This window comes from Plutella xylostella, chromosome 18 (genome assembly GCF_932276165.1).
Source record: "Plutella xylostella chromosome 18, ilPluXylo3.1, whole genome shotgun sequence".
Taxonomy (NCBI): Eukaryota; Metazoa; Arthropoda; class Insecta; order Lepidoptera; family Plutellidae; genus Plutella; species Plutella xylostella.
Window position 1 is genome coordinate 5,584,235 of NC_063998.1, and position 16,840 is coordinate 5,601,074.

General features: G+C 39.8%; 1 protein-coding gene across 1 annotated transcript in view; it reads left to right on the forward strand.

Moving 5' to 3' along the window:
• The first annotated feature begins 1,131 nt into the window (after positions 1 to 1,131).
• LOC105388263 (serine/threonine-protein kinase SIK2) overlaps positions 1,132 to 16,840 on the forward strand; it is a 51,420-nt gene continuing 35,711 nt past the window's right edge. The window contains exon 1 of the mRNA XM_038113903.2: positions 1,132 to 1,778. Within this exon, the coding sequence (XP_037969831.2) occupies positions 1,647 to 1,778 (132 nt within the window). The 5' untranslated portion in view covers positions 1,132 to 1,646. The remainder of the gene's footprint in view (positions 1,779 to 16,840) is intronic.

Genomic DNA, 16,840 nt, shown 5'->3' on the forward strand with positions numbered 1-16,840 from the left:
ACTTACATAATGTTCTAACTTCTAAGGTAGTAGAGGATTTGTACAAAATAATGTAAGTACAGTGCCACAAACTTATCTGTTCCGGTGAGAGCGAACTAAATTGATACATATCTCATTATTTACTAATGAATTATATAGTGATATAGATTAGATGGGTTTATTAAAAACCACAAGAGCGAATTACCACTACTAGCAAACTTAAAATCTTATAGAATGAAGAAATATTAGACATTTACGTGAGCTCTCACCGGAACAGATAAGTTTGTGGCACTATAACTACGTTTTATGCAGTCTAGCTCTACTTGACTAGGATGTGTGATGGTGACTTTGATGATAAAGGTCAGGATGTAGATTCTACTTATTATCAAATGTGACACTGACCAAGTTCCTCATCCCTGAAACTTAACAGTTCTACCCTGGTGTTAGTAGAACCCTAGTGTACCGATGGAAGACACAGTGCATTGACGTCATGTCAGTGACTGACTTTGGAACAAGGAGAATAAGTACTTCTCTAACGAGAAGGTTTGGAAAGTGTCTACAACAGAGAACGTAGAGTAATCTTATCTAGCTCGAAAGATTATTGATTATTGTGGATTTATTTATTTTATGTCACATCAATAACAAATGATTTGATGACGCCAAAGAGTTTTGTGTACTAACAAAGAAACGATACATAATGATATCGATTCTGAAGGCGGAAATTTTAAATTTAGAGACGTCAAAACCTTAATTTCTTTGTTTAAAATTCGACTCTATGAGTGTTTCCGTAAATGTCATTTTATGCTAGCAATTTTTTTAGTTTGACAGCGTTAAAATTAGAATTTCTGCCTTCAGAATCAACATCAATGTACCGATATACTTAGCTAACTACGTACTTATAATTTGTGAATGCTACGCGTCGGTTGTCGTCGGCGAGTCCATATCTGACACAGGTCGTTAGCTTTGGGGACGTCTCATAATAGCCGCGTCTTGACTGATTAATGGATTGTCCTGCATGGATTATGGCTGTGTTTATGTGTGTTCACGTGTACAATGATTTAGGTAGCAGCCGACCGATACAGTCGGCAGGCTGTTCTGACGTCAGGAGCTCGCAACATGGCTGAAAGAGCGCGTGCCCCAAGTTGGCTATAGTTGCTTACAGCTATGTGAGATTGTACGGAGTTCAGTAGCCGGTTGACAGCCGGCCGAGCAGGCGGCGTGACGCACTGCTGAACCGCGCGCCGCCTGATCGCGATCAATCACTGTAAATAAATACATTTTATACTTACATTAACGTGCTCCGCGGCACTGCCTCAAGTGTACGGCCGGCAGTTTCCAAAATATTTTGAGTGCGCGCCAGTGTTTACAAAATACGAACCCTCGGACCTGCGTGTTACACATTTGATATGATTTACATCTCTCCATTGAAGTTACTGCCGTGTGTGAATTTATCAATAGTTTACTGTAGTATAATCCGATTTGACGAATGACGTTCAAGACTGGAGTTCGATCCTCGAGCACTGGCGAGCCGGGGCTCAGCTGACCGTGGGATGGATTTAACAGTGTACCCGTACTTCTAGTATTCAATTTAGTATTACACTAATGTTAGAACTTTGACTGTGCTTTATAGACGTCTTTTAAGTGAAAATTAAAAAGAAAACTGAACAATGGCGGAACGGGATCGTCCGGCGAATGCGAAAACCCCGATTAGGGTGGGTTTTTACGACATCGAGAGGACCATCGGCAAAGGCAACTTTGCCGTCGTAAAGTTAGCTCGACATCGAATTACGAAGACTGAGGTGAGAAATCATATTTAACTAAGTACATAAACATTGACTGAAGATTTCATAATCGGTATCAACCTTGAACCTATCAGTTATTTTTCGCTTCGGAAATTTATAATAACATGCTGGTATTTAAAGTAACAAGAAATCAAAGATCCTACAAGAGGATTTCAGGATTTTTAAAAAAGGTTGGCTGCTATAGTGAATGTGAAATAAGTTAAGCAGTTAGCAACTAAAAATAAGGTTAAGTATGCCTACTAGTTAAACATTTAAAATTGTGTCAAATTACTAAGTTACATACTTTGTTAGTAAATAAGGTGAACCTGCTTACTAGGTACCGAGCGATCTTTCTACAATGACTTTTCAGGCTTTGGAGTCTTTGGACAGATTACCTATAGAGGCAAGGAACATAAATAAGTACTGGGTAGCCGAGAAGTGTTTTGTACATTTTCTAAATAAAATTTCATAAGTACTTATCTATACTTACCTATATTATTTACAACACACCGAAGGTACACTTGTCCAAAATTAATAATGCACATGCAGATCTTCACACCCGAATCATTAAATCGTACGAGCCTTAAAAAACACTTGCATTTTGCACCTTGAACGAAAGAAATAGGAGTCAATATCATGTGTCACATAATCGAAAACAACCGATCTGTCAAAGATTTCTATGCGCATTATCAATTTTGGAGCACTGTAACTTAATAGAAAATTCCTGAAGTTATAATTTGACAAGGTACCGAACTGTAAGTGTGTTTACAACAATGACTATATCAAGTTGGAAACCTATGTGGGGAGTCTCATTACATATTATTATACTTACCTGTTATGCTGATGTAACTTAAATCACAGTAATTATACATACACCTACCTTACATATTAGTTATACATACATATAGGTATAGATACCTAAATAGGAAGCTACGTTTACGTTACGTTAACATAATGCTTATGTCAGTTATTTGACTAAGCAAAATTTTGTTGCACTTATATTTATCTACTTATAGTTTTCTATGTAGGTAGGTACTGCATCATTTAATTACGTTTTTCCTTGGTTTTACATACGTAGATAGGTAAAGTACCTATGAAATACCAAAAAACGACTTAAAATGACTGAAAATTAATGAGTAAGTACTTAAATTATTTAATTTTGTGACCTACTGATTGATACAACGAGAAATTGTAGGAAACGTCGTTAGCTTTAATCGACAGGTATCATCCAACAATTTAACATACTTACTTATAATTATTATAATTCTAAGAGCAATCGGATTGTACCCTCACTACTTAAGTACTTATATCAAATATGGAGCTACATATCGGACTGTACCTTCACTATACCCACCAAATAGTATTTAGAGCTCTACTTACCTAATATCTGTACGATACGACAGCATTCCGACACGGGGGTCACTCCAGTTAACGAAAAACTAAATTTCGGGTGCTGCTACAGATACCACGACTTTATCTCCTTGTATTAAACGTACCGATTGTAAGGCAATTCTGGCTCGTATGTTTTTTTAAAGCTAGAGTGACCTCTAGATCGAGAGTAAGCCGATAACGATGCAACGCCTGCGTCGTGGCGTCACGTGAAGTCACGTCGAGTCGCCCTAATGGCGGGAACACTCGCCGCTCTCTTCGATACCAGGAGATTTATTTTTTATTTAAGTATGCCTTGTTATATTTGAAGATACATACAGCTACCGTACCCTGCGTACGGTACCCATTAATCCATAAGCAGCGACGCTAGCCTGTCAAACATACATATATTCAATATTTCGATAATTAAAGTACTAACTTATCCGTAATTTGGTTTTCTAAAATAAACTCTCAAAATTTAAATATCTTGCCCACGGCTTTCCACAGACCTATTTTAGCCAACGATCTTTTAAAAAAACATCGACTGTGTGAATCAAACTAAGAGTGTACTTATTTATTATTAAAGGTCTCCAAAACTAGATATATGGGAACTGGTGATCCAACAAGTTTGGTTTATTTCCTAACTTTTAACGTGAGACCGGATTTCTTCCGTATGCTAATCAGCTGCCCACATAACATCGGGCTTGTACATACTTTAGCTTGTTTAAATTAACAGATAGGTAGGTATTAGGATATAACTTGTTTGTTTCACCAAACTCAGATTGTTTGTTGTTTTACGCAAATTACTGGCCGATATTAAACAATGGCTGAAGAACAGTGATGAACCATTCATTCATACATTAGTGGTGGGGATTTCATTATCTAGTTAGGTTCGTCGAGACAATATTTACTTCAATAAGTTTGATTATCCTGTCACACCATTGTCTTAACAAAATGCGTCTCAATTAAATGTTTTCAGGTCAGCCTATACCCTATATAATTATCATGGCCTAATCCCCGTTGGTAGCTTTTAATACCATTCAATCAAACCCTTCTCATCATTAACGAATGGCAAAGAAATCGGATACCGAGCATCATTTAAAAATCAATTATGCCTAATGATTGTCCATTTAGAGGTATCCACTTATTACTTAACATTTTATACGCATTCTAATTCAGGCCCTGTAGCACAGGGTGCTATTAAGACGTGATAAGTGTTCTCCGTCGCGCTCGCTCTTGAGGCTGCGCGATGTGAGTGACCGCGATGCAAAACTCTTGTCACATCTTAAATGCGCCCCGTACTAGCCCTTCAGGTCGAGTTAATCGGTTAACCATTTTCTACATATGCAAGGCTGCTTGGGTGCTTAGCTCTACACGATTAAATATTTAGTTCACCGCCTTTTTCATGGCATTTCCACTGTAGTGTAAGGTGGTAATGAGTGACCTTTCGTGGTTATTAGCGCATTGGCTGGTGTTTGTGGCTTGTTAGTTTGTTGCGTGTAGTTGTAGGGTTCAAGCCACGGTCGCGCGCTTCAGCGCCGAACGAAGTGGGTCGATGGCCGAATACCGGCGACTGTGGCCGCGTGACTCACAGCGAACTACGCACCGAGCGCGGCTGGATGCAAGGTTCCAAACTATTTGTACAAACACAAATGTGTGGCCGACGATTGAGGACGGATCTGAATGAATGCATCGAAATAATAGAACAAGCGTCCTCGGCCTTCGCCGCTGCGTGACTACTCTATGTTGAACGGCTGCCATATGGACGAAACGGAACATTAATATTCGACTAGACTGTTTTCCCCAGAGATTCTCAACCTTTCGAAAGGTCATAATGGTATGACGAAGCTGAGAAATTTGCTCCCGTCATTTACTCTTTCACCTATCAGGATGCTCCAGATTCTGCTACGCATCGTTTAGTCGCTCTACATTGGGCACCTACTAGTCGTTGTCAACTGGCATTCCACTAAATCACGATTGATGCGGCTATGCTGTCGGTAGTGGCTGCTGGCCACGTATGCGGGCGGCGGCGGCGGCGGCGGCGGGTGCTGTGACGCGCCGCGGCTCCAGAAATACCGCCGGCATCGACCTTGCCTGCGGATGCACGCGTTATTTTTGTTATTTCGCGTTTTTCCGACGCCTCGCCCATACCAAGGTGACGGTCAGACTCATTCATTCTCTAAACTCTTAACACGTACACATGGTTACCGACGATTTATTTTCCTTCCGCGTGCCGGGCGTGATATTTGCTCGGAACAAATACCCACCAAATTGGCATCCAGCTGCGTAATAGTTAAATATCTACCCGTCAGATATCATTTTTATCTTTATTCATGAATTTCATGATACAAGAATAGCATTCTCACTGTAAACACAGTCTAATGATGTTCGTGCCAGCGAAATATTAATTGAGAAAGTAATTCAAAGATTCGAGTGCAATGTGCCTAAGCACCGTATCAGTAGCGTCGTAGTTTATTGTCACGAGTTAATTCGATTTCTCAGAACACGCGATGTGTCATCCATCACGTAGTGCCACTGGACGTGTCACATCCACACGCTTGCGAGGCAAACGCTAAGTGGAGGGAAGGCCGCGAGAGAATGCAGCTAATGGTGCATTACGGAAACTAAGCAGAAACATTATCTTGTGCTAGACATTGTGGTCTTTCCGAAAGCGAAAGTTTATGTTAACAAGGCTATGATGATGTGTGACACGAAGCTGGAGACGTTTGGTCGGATCACTACCCGACCGCGTGATATTCGTCTCAGATATACTCATGATAAGTCTCACCAAATATTTCGCAGGGAAATCTTTCCTTGTGGTATGCGCTCCGTTTACACCGAGCGCCGAAAAAAAATCTTGACGCAAATACGTTATCTATTTTGGAGTTCTGCGTCACAGGCGAGGAGAAATCGCGAAGCAACTTGGCTTTGGACAGTCGTCGCCGTGAAGCGATCAGTCGATAGCATCAGACATGATGGTCATGATCATGAATACTGTGATCAATTCATCATCATTATTATTATGATAGGGATATAAGTACCACGCACTCAAAAAAAAACACGCACTCACGCCTTGTACTAATGTACTCCCTTGCGGGGTAGGCAGAGGTGCATTGCTGCACCCACTTTTCGCCAGAGTGTTATGTTAGTCCCAATGTAATAGGGGGCGGGCCTATTGCCATTTTACGGGCACATCCAAGACCTGAGAACAAATATCTGTGTTTAAACAAATATTTGCCCCAGCCGGTAATTGAACTCGGGACCATCGGCTCAGTAGTCAGGGTTAATAACCACTACGCCATTCGGTCGTTTAAGTACCAATATTGTACAATATGTACCAAGTCATTGTCAAAATCAGGTTATTTATGTAACGTTAGTTTTTATTTCGTATATTTTTATATGAAACAGAAAAAATAATAAATAAGCAGGACTAATTCATTTGTACTCTTAAATTAACCGTTGACGTCAGCTGTTTCTTGATTAAAAGATAAGACTAAAAATAGATCGTCTTTTTGTGATGTTTTCAATTATTTGTTTGTGAAGTTATTAGGAGCCGCTGTCAAGATTACATTCAGAAGAGCAAACTTGTCAGTAACTGGATATTTCGGAACTTCGATTAGAGGGATCAAATTAGTTCACCTTTTAAATTTTTTATCCGACAAAATGAGAAAATGACGGCGTTAACTTTTATCAAGAATAGAAGAAAGAAAAGAGATTAAGTAGTACCTACCTTAGTAGTAAATAAATCTTGTAACGTGATGTCGGCACTTTCACCTTTATAAATATTGGATGGAAATACCTATATGGAAATTTAAGACAGAGGCCTTCAATGGATGCTTCGTGCCGTGGCCGATAGTGTCTGGATGAGGAAGACTGAGGGCAGTGTAGTGGCACTCCTTGGGGGACGCCATGTCTACCAGTGGACTAGTGTAAACGAGTAGTAGGTTTATAGCTGGAAAATCCCGCTCAAGGCTTCCAATACAATGCATAGAAATGGCGCTTTCAATCATATATGAATGAATGAATGCACCCCACCAGCCAGGAGTCACCCTGTATCACGGAAATCGCCGCGCCTACTGGGGGGCGCTCAGTTTTGAAGGGAGGAGGAACACACGCTCAAGGATAGGTGAGGAAAGTGAATATCATCGACCGAGTATGCACCCTAATTAGCCAATCTAGGAGAATAGGTAAAGGTAGGAAATAGGTTTTCGGAGAGCGTAAAAGCCATCTTTGGCATAATCATTGTTGGTATGTAGGTGCCCGATGTAATCCGTGTGTCTGTAGGTGCCCGCTGTAGTCCCTGTGTCTGTAGGTGCTCGCTGTAGTACGTGTGTCTGTGGGGTAGGTGCTTGAAGTAATCCGTTTGTCTGTAAGTACCCGATGTTCTCCGTGTGTCTGTAGGTGCTTGAAGTAATCCGTGTGTCTGTAGGTACCCGATGCTCCCGTTTGTCTGTAGGTGCTTGAAGTGATCCGTGTGTCTGTAGGTACCCGATGCTCCCGTTTGTCTGTAGGTGCTTGAAGTGATCCGTGTGTAAGGTGTCCGATGTAGTTCTTGTGTCCTGTGCTGATGCTGGAGTGGTCCCGTGCTAATGCTGGAGTGGTCCTGTTCTGATGTTGAAGTGGTCCTGTCCTAGTGCTGGAGTGGTCCTGTGTTGATGCTGGAGCGATCCTGTGGTGATGCTGAAGTGGTCCTGTGCTGATGCTGTAGTGGTCTTGTGCTGACGCTGAAGTGGTCCTGTGCTGATGCTGAAGTGTGTGACTGTAGATGGCTGAGTGGTCCTGTGCTGATTCTGAAGTGGTCCTATGCTGATGCTGGAGTGGTCCTGTGCTGACCCTGAAGTGGTCCTGCGCTGACGCTGAAGTGGTCCTGTGCTGATGGTGAAGTGGTCCTGTGCTGATGCTGTAGTGTGTGACTGTAGATGGCTGAGTGGTCCTGTGCTGATTCTGAAGTGGTCCTATGCTGATGCTTGAGTGGTCCTGTGCTGATGCTGTAGTGGTCTTGTGCTGACGCTGAAGTGGTCCTGTGCTGATGCTGAAGTGGTCCTGTGCTGATGCTGTAGTGTGTGACTGTAGATGGCTGAGTGGTCCTGTGCTGATTCTGAAGTGGTCCTATGCTGATGCTGGAGTGGTCCTGTGCTGATGCTGTAGTGGTCTTGTGCTGACGCTGAAGTGGTCCTGTGCTGATGCTGAAGTGTGTGACTGTAGATGGCTGAGTGGTCCTGTGCTGATTCTGAAGTGGTCCTGTGATGATGCTGGAGTGGTTCTGTGCTGATGCTGGGATGGTCCTGTGCTGATGCAGCAGTGTTCCTGTGCTGACGCTGAGTGGTCCTGTGCTGATGGTGGAGTGGTCCTGTGCTGATGCTGTAGTGTGACTGTAGATGGCTGAGTTGTCCTGTGCTGATTCTGAAGTGGTCCTATGCTGATGCTGGAGTGGTCCTGTGCTGATGCTGGAGTGGTCCTGTGATGATGCTGCAGTGGTCCTGTGCAGACGCTGAAGTGGTCCTGCGCTGATGCTGAAGTGGTCCTGTGCTGACGCTGAAGTGGTCTTGTGCTGATGCTGGAGTGGTCCTGTGATGATGCTGGAGTGGTCCTGTGCTGATGCTGAAGTGGTTCTGTGCTGATGCTGTAGTGGTCTTGTGCTGACGCTGAAGTGGTCCTGTGCTGATGCTGAAGTGTGTGACTGTAGATGGCTGAGTGGTCCTGTGCTGATTCTGAAGTGGTCCTGTGCTGATGCTGCAGTGTTCCTGTGCTGACGCTGAAGTGGTTCTGTGCTGATGGTGAAGTGGTCCTGTGCTGATGCTGTAGTGTGACTGTAGATGGCTGAGTTGTCCTGTGCTGATTTTGAAGTGGTCCTATGCTGATGCTGGAGTGGTCCTATGCTGATGCTGAAGTGGTTCTGTGCTGATGCTGTAGTGTAGTGACTGAAGATGGCTGAAGTGGTCCTGTGTCTGATACTATATTTATGTCCTGTAGCGTTCCTATGCCTTGCCTCTGTGACTTCTGGGCTGGGTAGTGTGGGCGGGACTGATGAGACTTATTCCGTGTTTGTATGCGTCTTCGAATGGTGGCGATAATTGATGGAAAATAAATTGGTTGTTGTCTTCTATTTATTATTTAGTTCTAGCTGGCTCGTATGTAGGCAGCGGTTGCATGTCAATATGCAATAGTTAATATATTGATTTTATTATATTTTAACCTGTGTTCATTTTTCAGTTTCCCTTGAATGGCGTTCGTTGATGTAGACAGCTACATCTCTCCATATAACAAGCAAGGTCCATATAGCAAACAAGGTCAAAAAAATACTTGAAAGAATTCTATTAACATCTTCGGTGAGCTATTGTTTTAAGGGTGCAGTTTCTGTCTATAACATTTTTGTTATATTCTATTTGAAAGTATCTTTGTTGCAATGTGGGAATTTTGTTTAACCAACTTTGGCTTTGTCTAATTTTACCCCATTGTTTCAGTTTGGGTCTATTTTATGGCTTGCAGATGTTCTGTTTCTTTTAGCGCAATGGGTCTATTGTCGGAGTTTATTTTAATTTTTTATTCCGGTCTGAAAGAGAGCTTATTTTTAAGAATTACGTTTGCTGTGGGAAAAATATTAGTTTATGGTCCTAAACCCTGCACGTGTTTGTATAATAGGATACCTACGTTAGTGTCCAGGATTAATGAATGAATGAATTGGGGATATTTTAATTTACTAACTAAAGTTAAATTTATTCGTTGATATTTTGCTAGATGGTGTAAGCGTCGTGCTAGATATTTTTGGATACAGAACAGACGCACTAGTTTAATTATTAATCCTTTTCAAAATAGAACAGATATTTTTTTTTATTATACATTAGGCACACTGTTCATGCAATAAAGAATTTGAGATTTTTTGTTGTTGACTAAAGGTAAATTCATTGAATGATATTCTGCTGGATACTGTGCTATTTGGATAAATACATGGTAAAATAAAAGCAATATGAGATGAAAAAAATACGCATTAATCATCACGTTTTTCTTAGTTACTAGAGTAAGAAAACTAACTTCGAAAGTAACCACCACTCTCGTTCGGGAAATTGAGATACATTTCAAATTTAGCATTTGGAAGGATGATAATTTATTTATTTATTTATTTAAAGGAAAACTTACAGCTAGAGATATCAGTAAAAATAGCAAAGTATGAGACAGACAGCCAATTACAAGTTTCCACATGTAAGAAACAATATATTGCCATTCTCTCGTTCGGGAAATTGAGATACATTTCAAATTTAGCATTTGGAAGGATGATAATTTATTTATTTATTTATTTATTTATTTAAAGGAAAACTTACAGCTAGAGATATCAGTAAAAATAGCAAAGTATGAGACAGACAGCCAATTACAAGTTTCCACATGTAAGAAACAATATATTGCCATTATGCCTAATAAGTTCTACTTATTTCAGTGAATAGTAATAAATAAAAGTAAAAAACATTAAAATAGCCTTAAATAATAACTTTACGTAACTAAAGTGAGATTACAAATAAATGAAGTGAATGTGCCTATTACACAAAATATCTATATAAATATCTACCTACTTAACAAATTTTGAGCTGAATTTGTCGGTCAGACAGAAGTATGCCATTTTAGGGTTACTAACAAATAAGTCAAGACCTGGGTATTCTCTGGTCAGGGAGTTAAATGATCGTGAGGCTCTTAAAAGAAATGAGTTCTGTCGGTAGTTTGTGTGAACTACTGGTACATGTAAAATAGTCTTTTGTCTCATTTGACGATCGGGGGCTAATATGTTAATTTTACCTAATAAATCCGGACAGTCAATTTTATTTTGAGCGATCTTTAAAATAAATGCGATGTCTGCTGCGTCACGCCGTATATAGAGGGGCAATAAATGAAATTTGTTACACATAAATTCGTATTGACCTTTAGGGATTCTGAATTTATAACCTAAGTATTTAATAAATTTTCTTTGAATTGATTCGATCTGTGATATGTAAACATTATATAGTGGATTCCAAACCTGACTCGCGTATTCTAAATTACTCCTGACAAGGGAGCAGTATAGAATTTTTATGGACTTCATCATTTTGAAATTTTTACAGGAGCGAATAAGAAAGCCCAATGCTTTGTAGGATTTTTTTACTATATTTTGAACATGTGTATCAAAGATAAGCTTGGAATCCATTGTTACTCCTAGGTCTCTTATTTCGGAACAATTGGAAATTGATTGGTGGTTCAGCTTGTAACTATTTAAATATATATTTCTTTTCCGACTAAATGTAATAGAAAAGCATTTAGATACGTTGATGTCTAATTTGTTATGGCGACAGTATTGTTCCACTCTATCAAGGTCATCCTGAAGCAAAGAGCAATCTAGAGAGTCATTAACTACTCTAAATACTTTCATATCGTCCGCAAAGAGGAGAAAGTCGGAGTAACGGAAGCAAGTATCTATGTCATTTATGAAAATAACGAACAATAAAGGTCCCAACAATGATCCTTGAGGAACTCCTGACGGAATATCTGTCCATAAAGATTTATAGCCATTTAGTACTACTGCCTGAGTTCTGTTACAAATGTATGAAGAAAACCAACGATACAGATCACCTCGAATGCCAGCCATAAGTAACTTTTTTAGTAACATTTTGTGATCGATGCGGTCAAACGCCTTACTGTAATCAGTATAGATTGCATCAACGTTATTGTTACTTTCCATTTCCTTGCTAATAAACTCATTTAACAGTACCAGGTTAGAAACGGTGGAGCGATGCCTTAAAAAACCATGTTGCTGGTGATTAAAAGTAAGTTTAAGTGAAACGTAGACTTCATTATAGGCTATTCGTTCAAATACTTTTGCTACTAAACATAATTTTGAAATAGGTCGATAGTTGTCTACCTGATTTTTAGGACCCTTTTTATGAATAGGACTGATAAAAGCCGATTTCCAGATCACAGGAACTACGCCTTCAGCTAAGGATCTTCTAAATAGAGTGGCTATGGGGACTGATAGCGACTTTGAGCATTTGATGAGGAATATCGCTGGTAGATCATCTGGTCCTGCTGATTTATTGGGATCAATTGAACTCAATAGCTTGTGGACAGCGTCTTCGGTTATTTCTATAGAGCTTACGTCCGCAATATTAGGAGTCGCATCATCCACAGTACCACCATCCGCATTTTGATCAGGCTCCGGTTGAAGAAATGTCGAATGAAAGTAGGAGGAAAATAAATTGCTTATTTCATCTCCAGAAGAAGATGAGTTTCCTAGATAGTTCATAGTGGATGGGAATGAGGACCCTTTACGTTTGTTCTTTATAAAAGACCAGAAAGCCTTCGGGTTGGTGTGAAGTGAATTTTCGATGCGACTCATGTAACTATCGTAGCACTGTTTTTCAAGACGTTTAACTCTTTCTCTTAGTAACTCGAAAGTTGCCTTGTCACAGAGATTCCCATATTTTTTATATTTCTTGTGAAATTTGAATTTTTCTTTAATTTTTTTGAATGACGACCGAATGGCGTAGTGGTTGGTGACCCTGACTACTGAGCCGATGGTCCCGGGTTCGATTCCCGGCTGGGGCAGATATTTGTTTAAACACAGATATTTGTTCTCAGGTCTTGGATGTGCCCGTAAAATGGCAATAGGCCCGCCCCCTATTACATTGGGACTAACATAACACTCTGGCGAAAAGTGGGTGCAGCAATGCACCTCTGCCTACCCCGCAAGGGAGTACATTAGTACAAGGCGTGAGTGCGTGTGTGTGTGTGTGTTGTTTTTTTGAATTTTAATAAAATATAATGAATGCTTTCTGTCAGGTGCCTCAAGGGTCTAGATGGTAAACTACGGTGGTGCGGATAGTTGGTATTTCCGAAGCAGCGTCAGCAGGTCTCTAGATCGGGATTGGAATTCTCTCACCAGATTCTCGCGACGATTGTTGCTTTAGGTTTGGGGTGTGACGGTGGCGACTGGCGAACTTCTATCACGCCTATAAAGGGGCTGCGTCACACTATAATTATACACTTCACTCATACACTAGAACCGCACACTTTATTTAAATGACTATATTGGTACAAGGCAAGAGATTAGGTAATGTTATACTCTAGTATACACATTCCAAAACTTTATCAATAAATAAGAGATCACTTAATAACTTATAAAGACTCAAGCGCTTTCGTACAACGGTTACTTATTAACAAAAGGCAACGCGACACAAAGGATTTTTATGCGCAAGGGCCAGCGGCCAACACGTGTTGGGGCCCGGGAGCGCCCGGCGGACCCGACCGTCCCGCTTGCCTGTCACAATGCAACCATGGCGCTTTCAATCATATAAGTAAAATTTATATCAGATGGTGATACGTTCGAGTTTGTCGGGTTATTGGAAATTTTCTATTCGTAGCAAAGATTTAGTAGTATTATTTAGAAATTTCATAATAGTTTCACAATATTCCTGAGTGGTCACGTGTGGTGGTAGTCAGATATTGTGGTATTGGTCATATCATATCGCAGACGTGTTCTCTCTGTGTTTACTCACCAGTTATCGCATATATCTGAGTGACGTCAATCGACATAACTATCTACTAGCGCTCTATATGGCCCTGGTAACTTAGTTTCGATATATTAAACTTATGATTTTAAAATTCTATTTTTATTCTTAATTTCCATTTGCATGTTATAAATGCTGGCAATTTCTCCAAATTACAATAATTATTCACCTTTCTACCGAAAAAAATGAAAAAGAAAATCTCCTTACACGTATATTTTATATAAGTATATACATATCCTTGTGATATACGTATCAAACTAACAGTTTATGGACACCGCAGGAAGTTAAAGTTGAAGGGAAGACAAACATTATTTTAATATAAACAGATATTAAAGAGATAAGGTTATGGACTACCTATAAGTATACACACATATATTTGATATAGTGATAAGGGACACCTTCCTACTTATAAATGGCATAGAGAGTAACTTTGAACACACGGTCATACTCGTTATCCCAATTATGTTATGTTTAAAGTTCAACAAATAATTTTTAAACACAGATTTCAAAAAAATTTTAATCTAATGTTGTGGAATGTTTTAATATTCCATCAAACTCTACAGCACTCCATCCAGTTCATGTTACGTGTAAAGCCTAGCCTAGTAACTAGTAGGTATTAGTCTGCGGTAAAGCCTAGGAACAGGCTACAGAGAGGGCATCAGTCTGCACAGTGGTTTGGCAATACCACAGATTAGAATTAAAGCTGGATAAACCCACTGGCGCAGGCTGCAAGCCAGCTTTAAAATCCGCTTCACTGCTTTTCAGTCGACCACCTTTCCCTCTGTAAGTTTCAGTTCATACTAAGCCGTTCAGGATTATGTTATGCGGATAAGATTTAATACGTTAGAAACAAAGCTAAAAGTGTTTAAGATTATCTTTATAGTTATACGATTCTTTCTAGTGACTTTATTTGTAGTACGACTGAAACTGAAAATCCGAAAAACCTTTACGGAGCGCAGGCTGTCTACTGTCTATGCAAATGAAAGAGTGCTATTTCCATGGCAGCTCAGAAAAATACTCAGTTTCAGGACGATGGACTGTGCACGTGACGACTCACTGCATTTTGTTTAAAAAGAAGTCTCGGCGACTCGACTGAAGCACGCTGAGATACTAGGAGGGCACCTACTACGGCGCGGCGTAGCGGCTACGCTAAGCTACGAGAACCACTTTGCCTACGAATATGCTACGCGATGCTCTTTACAGCAAACGACCTTTTCAGCTCCTAAGTTCTATATTCGCCTGGTACTTCGTAGCATTTTCTCGTGACGGTAGCGTATTGCGATTTATTTTCCTTGTGGGAATACCACTGACTTAAGGTTCAGATAGATGCGATTGATTCATGGACTTTTTAAGAAGCAGTGAAATATCAGTTTTATAAAGAAAGACTTGCCAACATGATTCTTCAAATAAAAGCTCAGTAAAAATCGAACGCTGAATATGAAAGCAAGGATTCTCAGCTAGAAGCTGTCACCCTAAATCGATACTGCAAAGGCTGAAAGGTCATTTTCCTCTGCACATTAAGAGGGCAGGACGATTATGCCAAGTCACTGTACCAGACAGAATGCTATACTATACTATATAATTTTCTTTTACTATTAAGTAAAGTATAAACCTATTGCACCAGAATAGTATAAGTGAAAATGTTATTTATCAAAATGTAAACTTGGAAAACTACTGTGTGACTTTTATACGTACTATATACTACTTACACGTTCTAGTAAATACATTTGGCCTCAATGCTGTATCAGCTGATCACTGTATTTGTTTTGTTATCTAAAGTATCTGCTATCAGATTAATTAATAAGTGCCATTAAATGCGTCAATCAGAGCCTAGTACGTTATTCGCCGCGATTTGGATCTTTAAAAAGTGACTATGTATTACGCGACTCGTAAATCTAACACAAGGACCTCTGGGTGAAGCCCATGGAAATGGTAGACGGCTGAGAGCCCTCTATGCATCTCGCTCGCACGCACTGTCGTCTCGCTTTCCTGCTTATATTGATCGAGTCTAGACTTGTTGATTGCAGCCCGGAGCTTTACGCGCCTGAATTCAGGAGGCTCGGTGTTACACAAACCTCCGCCGCCTTACAATATGAGAGCGAAGACCTCGGCTCGGCCATTCGAATCTATTGTGTGCCTGATGCCTACTCTTTTGTAGCAAAATCCTTACGATGGAAGTAGGTAACGCTTGATGGATTTTTTACAATTTAAAATTCTACTAAATACCTAATTGCGCTTGCATAACTTTGTAATGAGCAGCAAAGCTCGTTTCTTTACGTTCTACTAACCGGCGCGGCGTGCGCGTATCAAATATGTTTTTACACAATGTATGATAAAATTAATTAGCCTCTTGAACAGCAATAATTCGAGCAGTTTTAATTGTGTTCCAAATGTGTTCATTGTTTCCAAACACTTGGAAGTTTACACGAGAGTTATCGCAATTTCAAAGATAAGGACCGACTGACGCACGGCTGTAAACATCCATTTCAGACATTTCAGTTGAGATATTTTAAAATACCTGAGTAGGTACTAAATTCAATGAAATGATTAAGCATGTTTTGTTTATACCTATAATTATGGAGTAAGAGAGCTAAAATAAAATATAAGTACTATTTATAGAGGTACCCCACATATTATATAGGTATACGTATGTTGTATTTCATAAAATAGAATGTCCTACAGCAGTGTCAGTAACTTATGGCTTTTTCAGAGATTCTCTCGTTAACCCTAGGCAGGTTAATTTGTATATTGTTAAACGTCATTTGTAAACCTCTTTTAAAGTCACAAAAAGCTCTATGAATTCGCTCTATGGTAGTGTATAAAAAATGCTTCTGAGCTTTCTGCTATTACCCAAGCACATATTATTTATGTATGTCTAGCCTTATGTCCATTATGTAATTGTAGAAGGTATCTATGCCCGCAAGCAAGGTTAGTACTTAGAACTTATATAGTATTTCGTCTACACCAACCATCTTTCAGTCGGTCAATGACTTAATTACAATGCCGTCGACCTCTGTTGATTTAGAGGGAACATTTATTATGAACTTACTTACCTATTGTAGTTTTATATGTGATGGTAAATAATTAAATTGATAAGTAAGCATAAAAAGATGTAATGAAAATCCTTGAGATTTGCAATAAAATACACCCACCGTCTGTATTTTAAGGTACTTACTTAAATTAGTC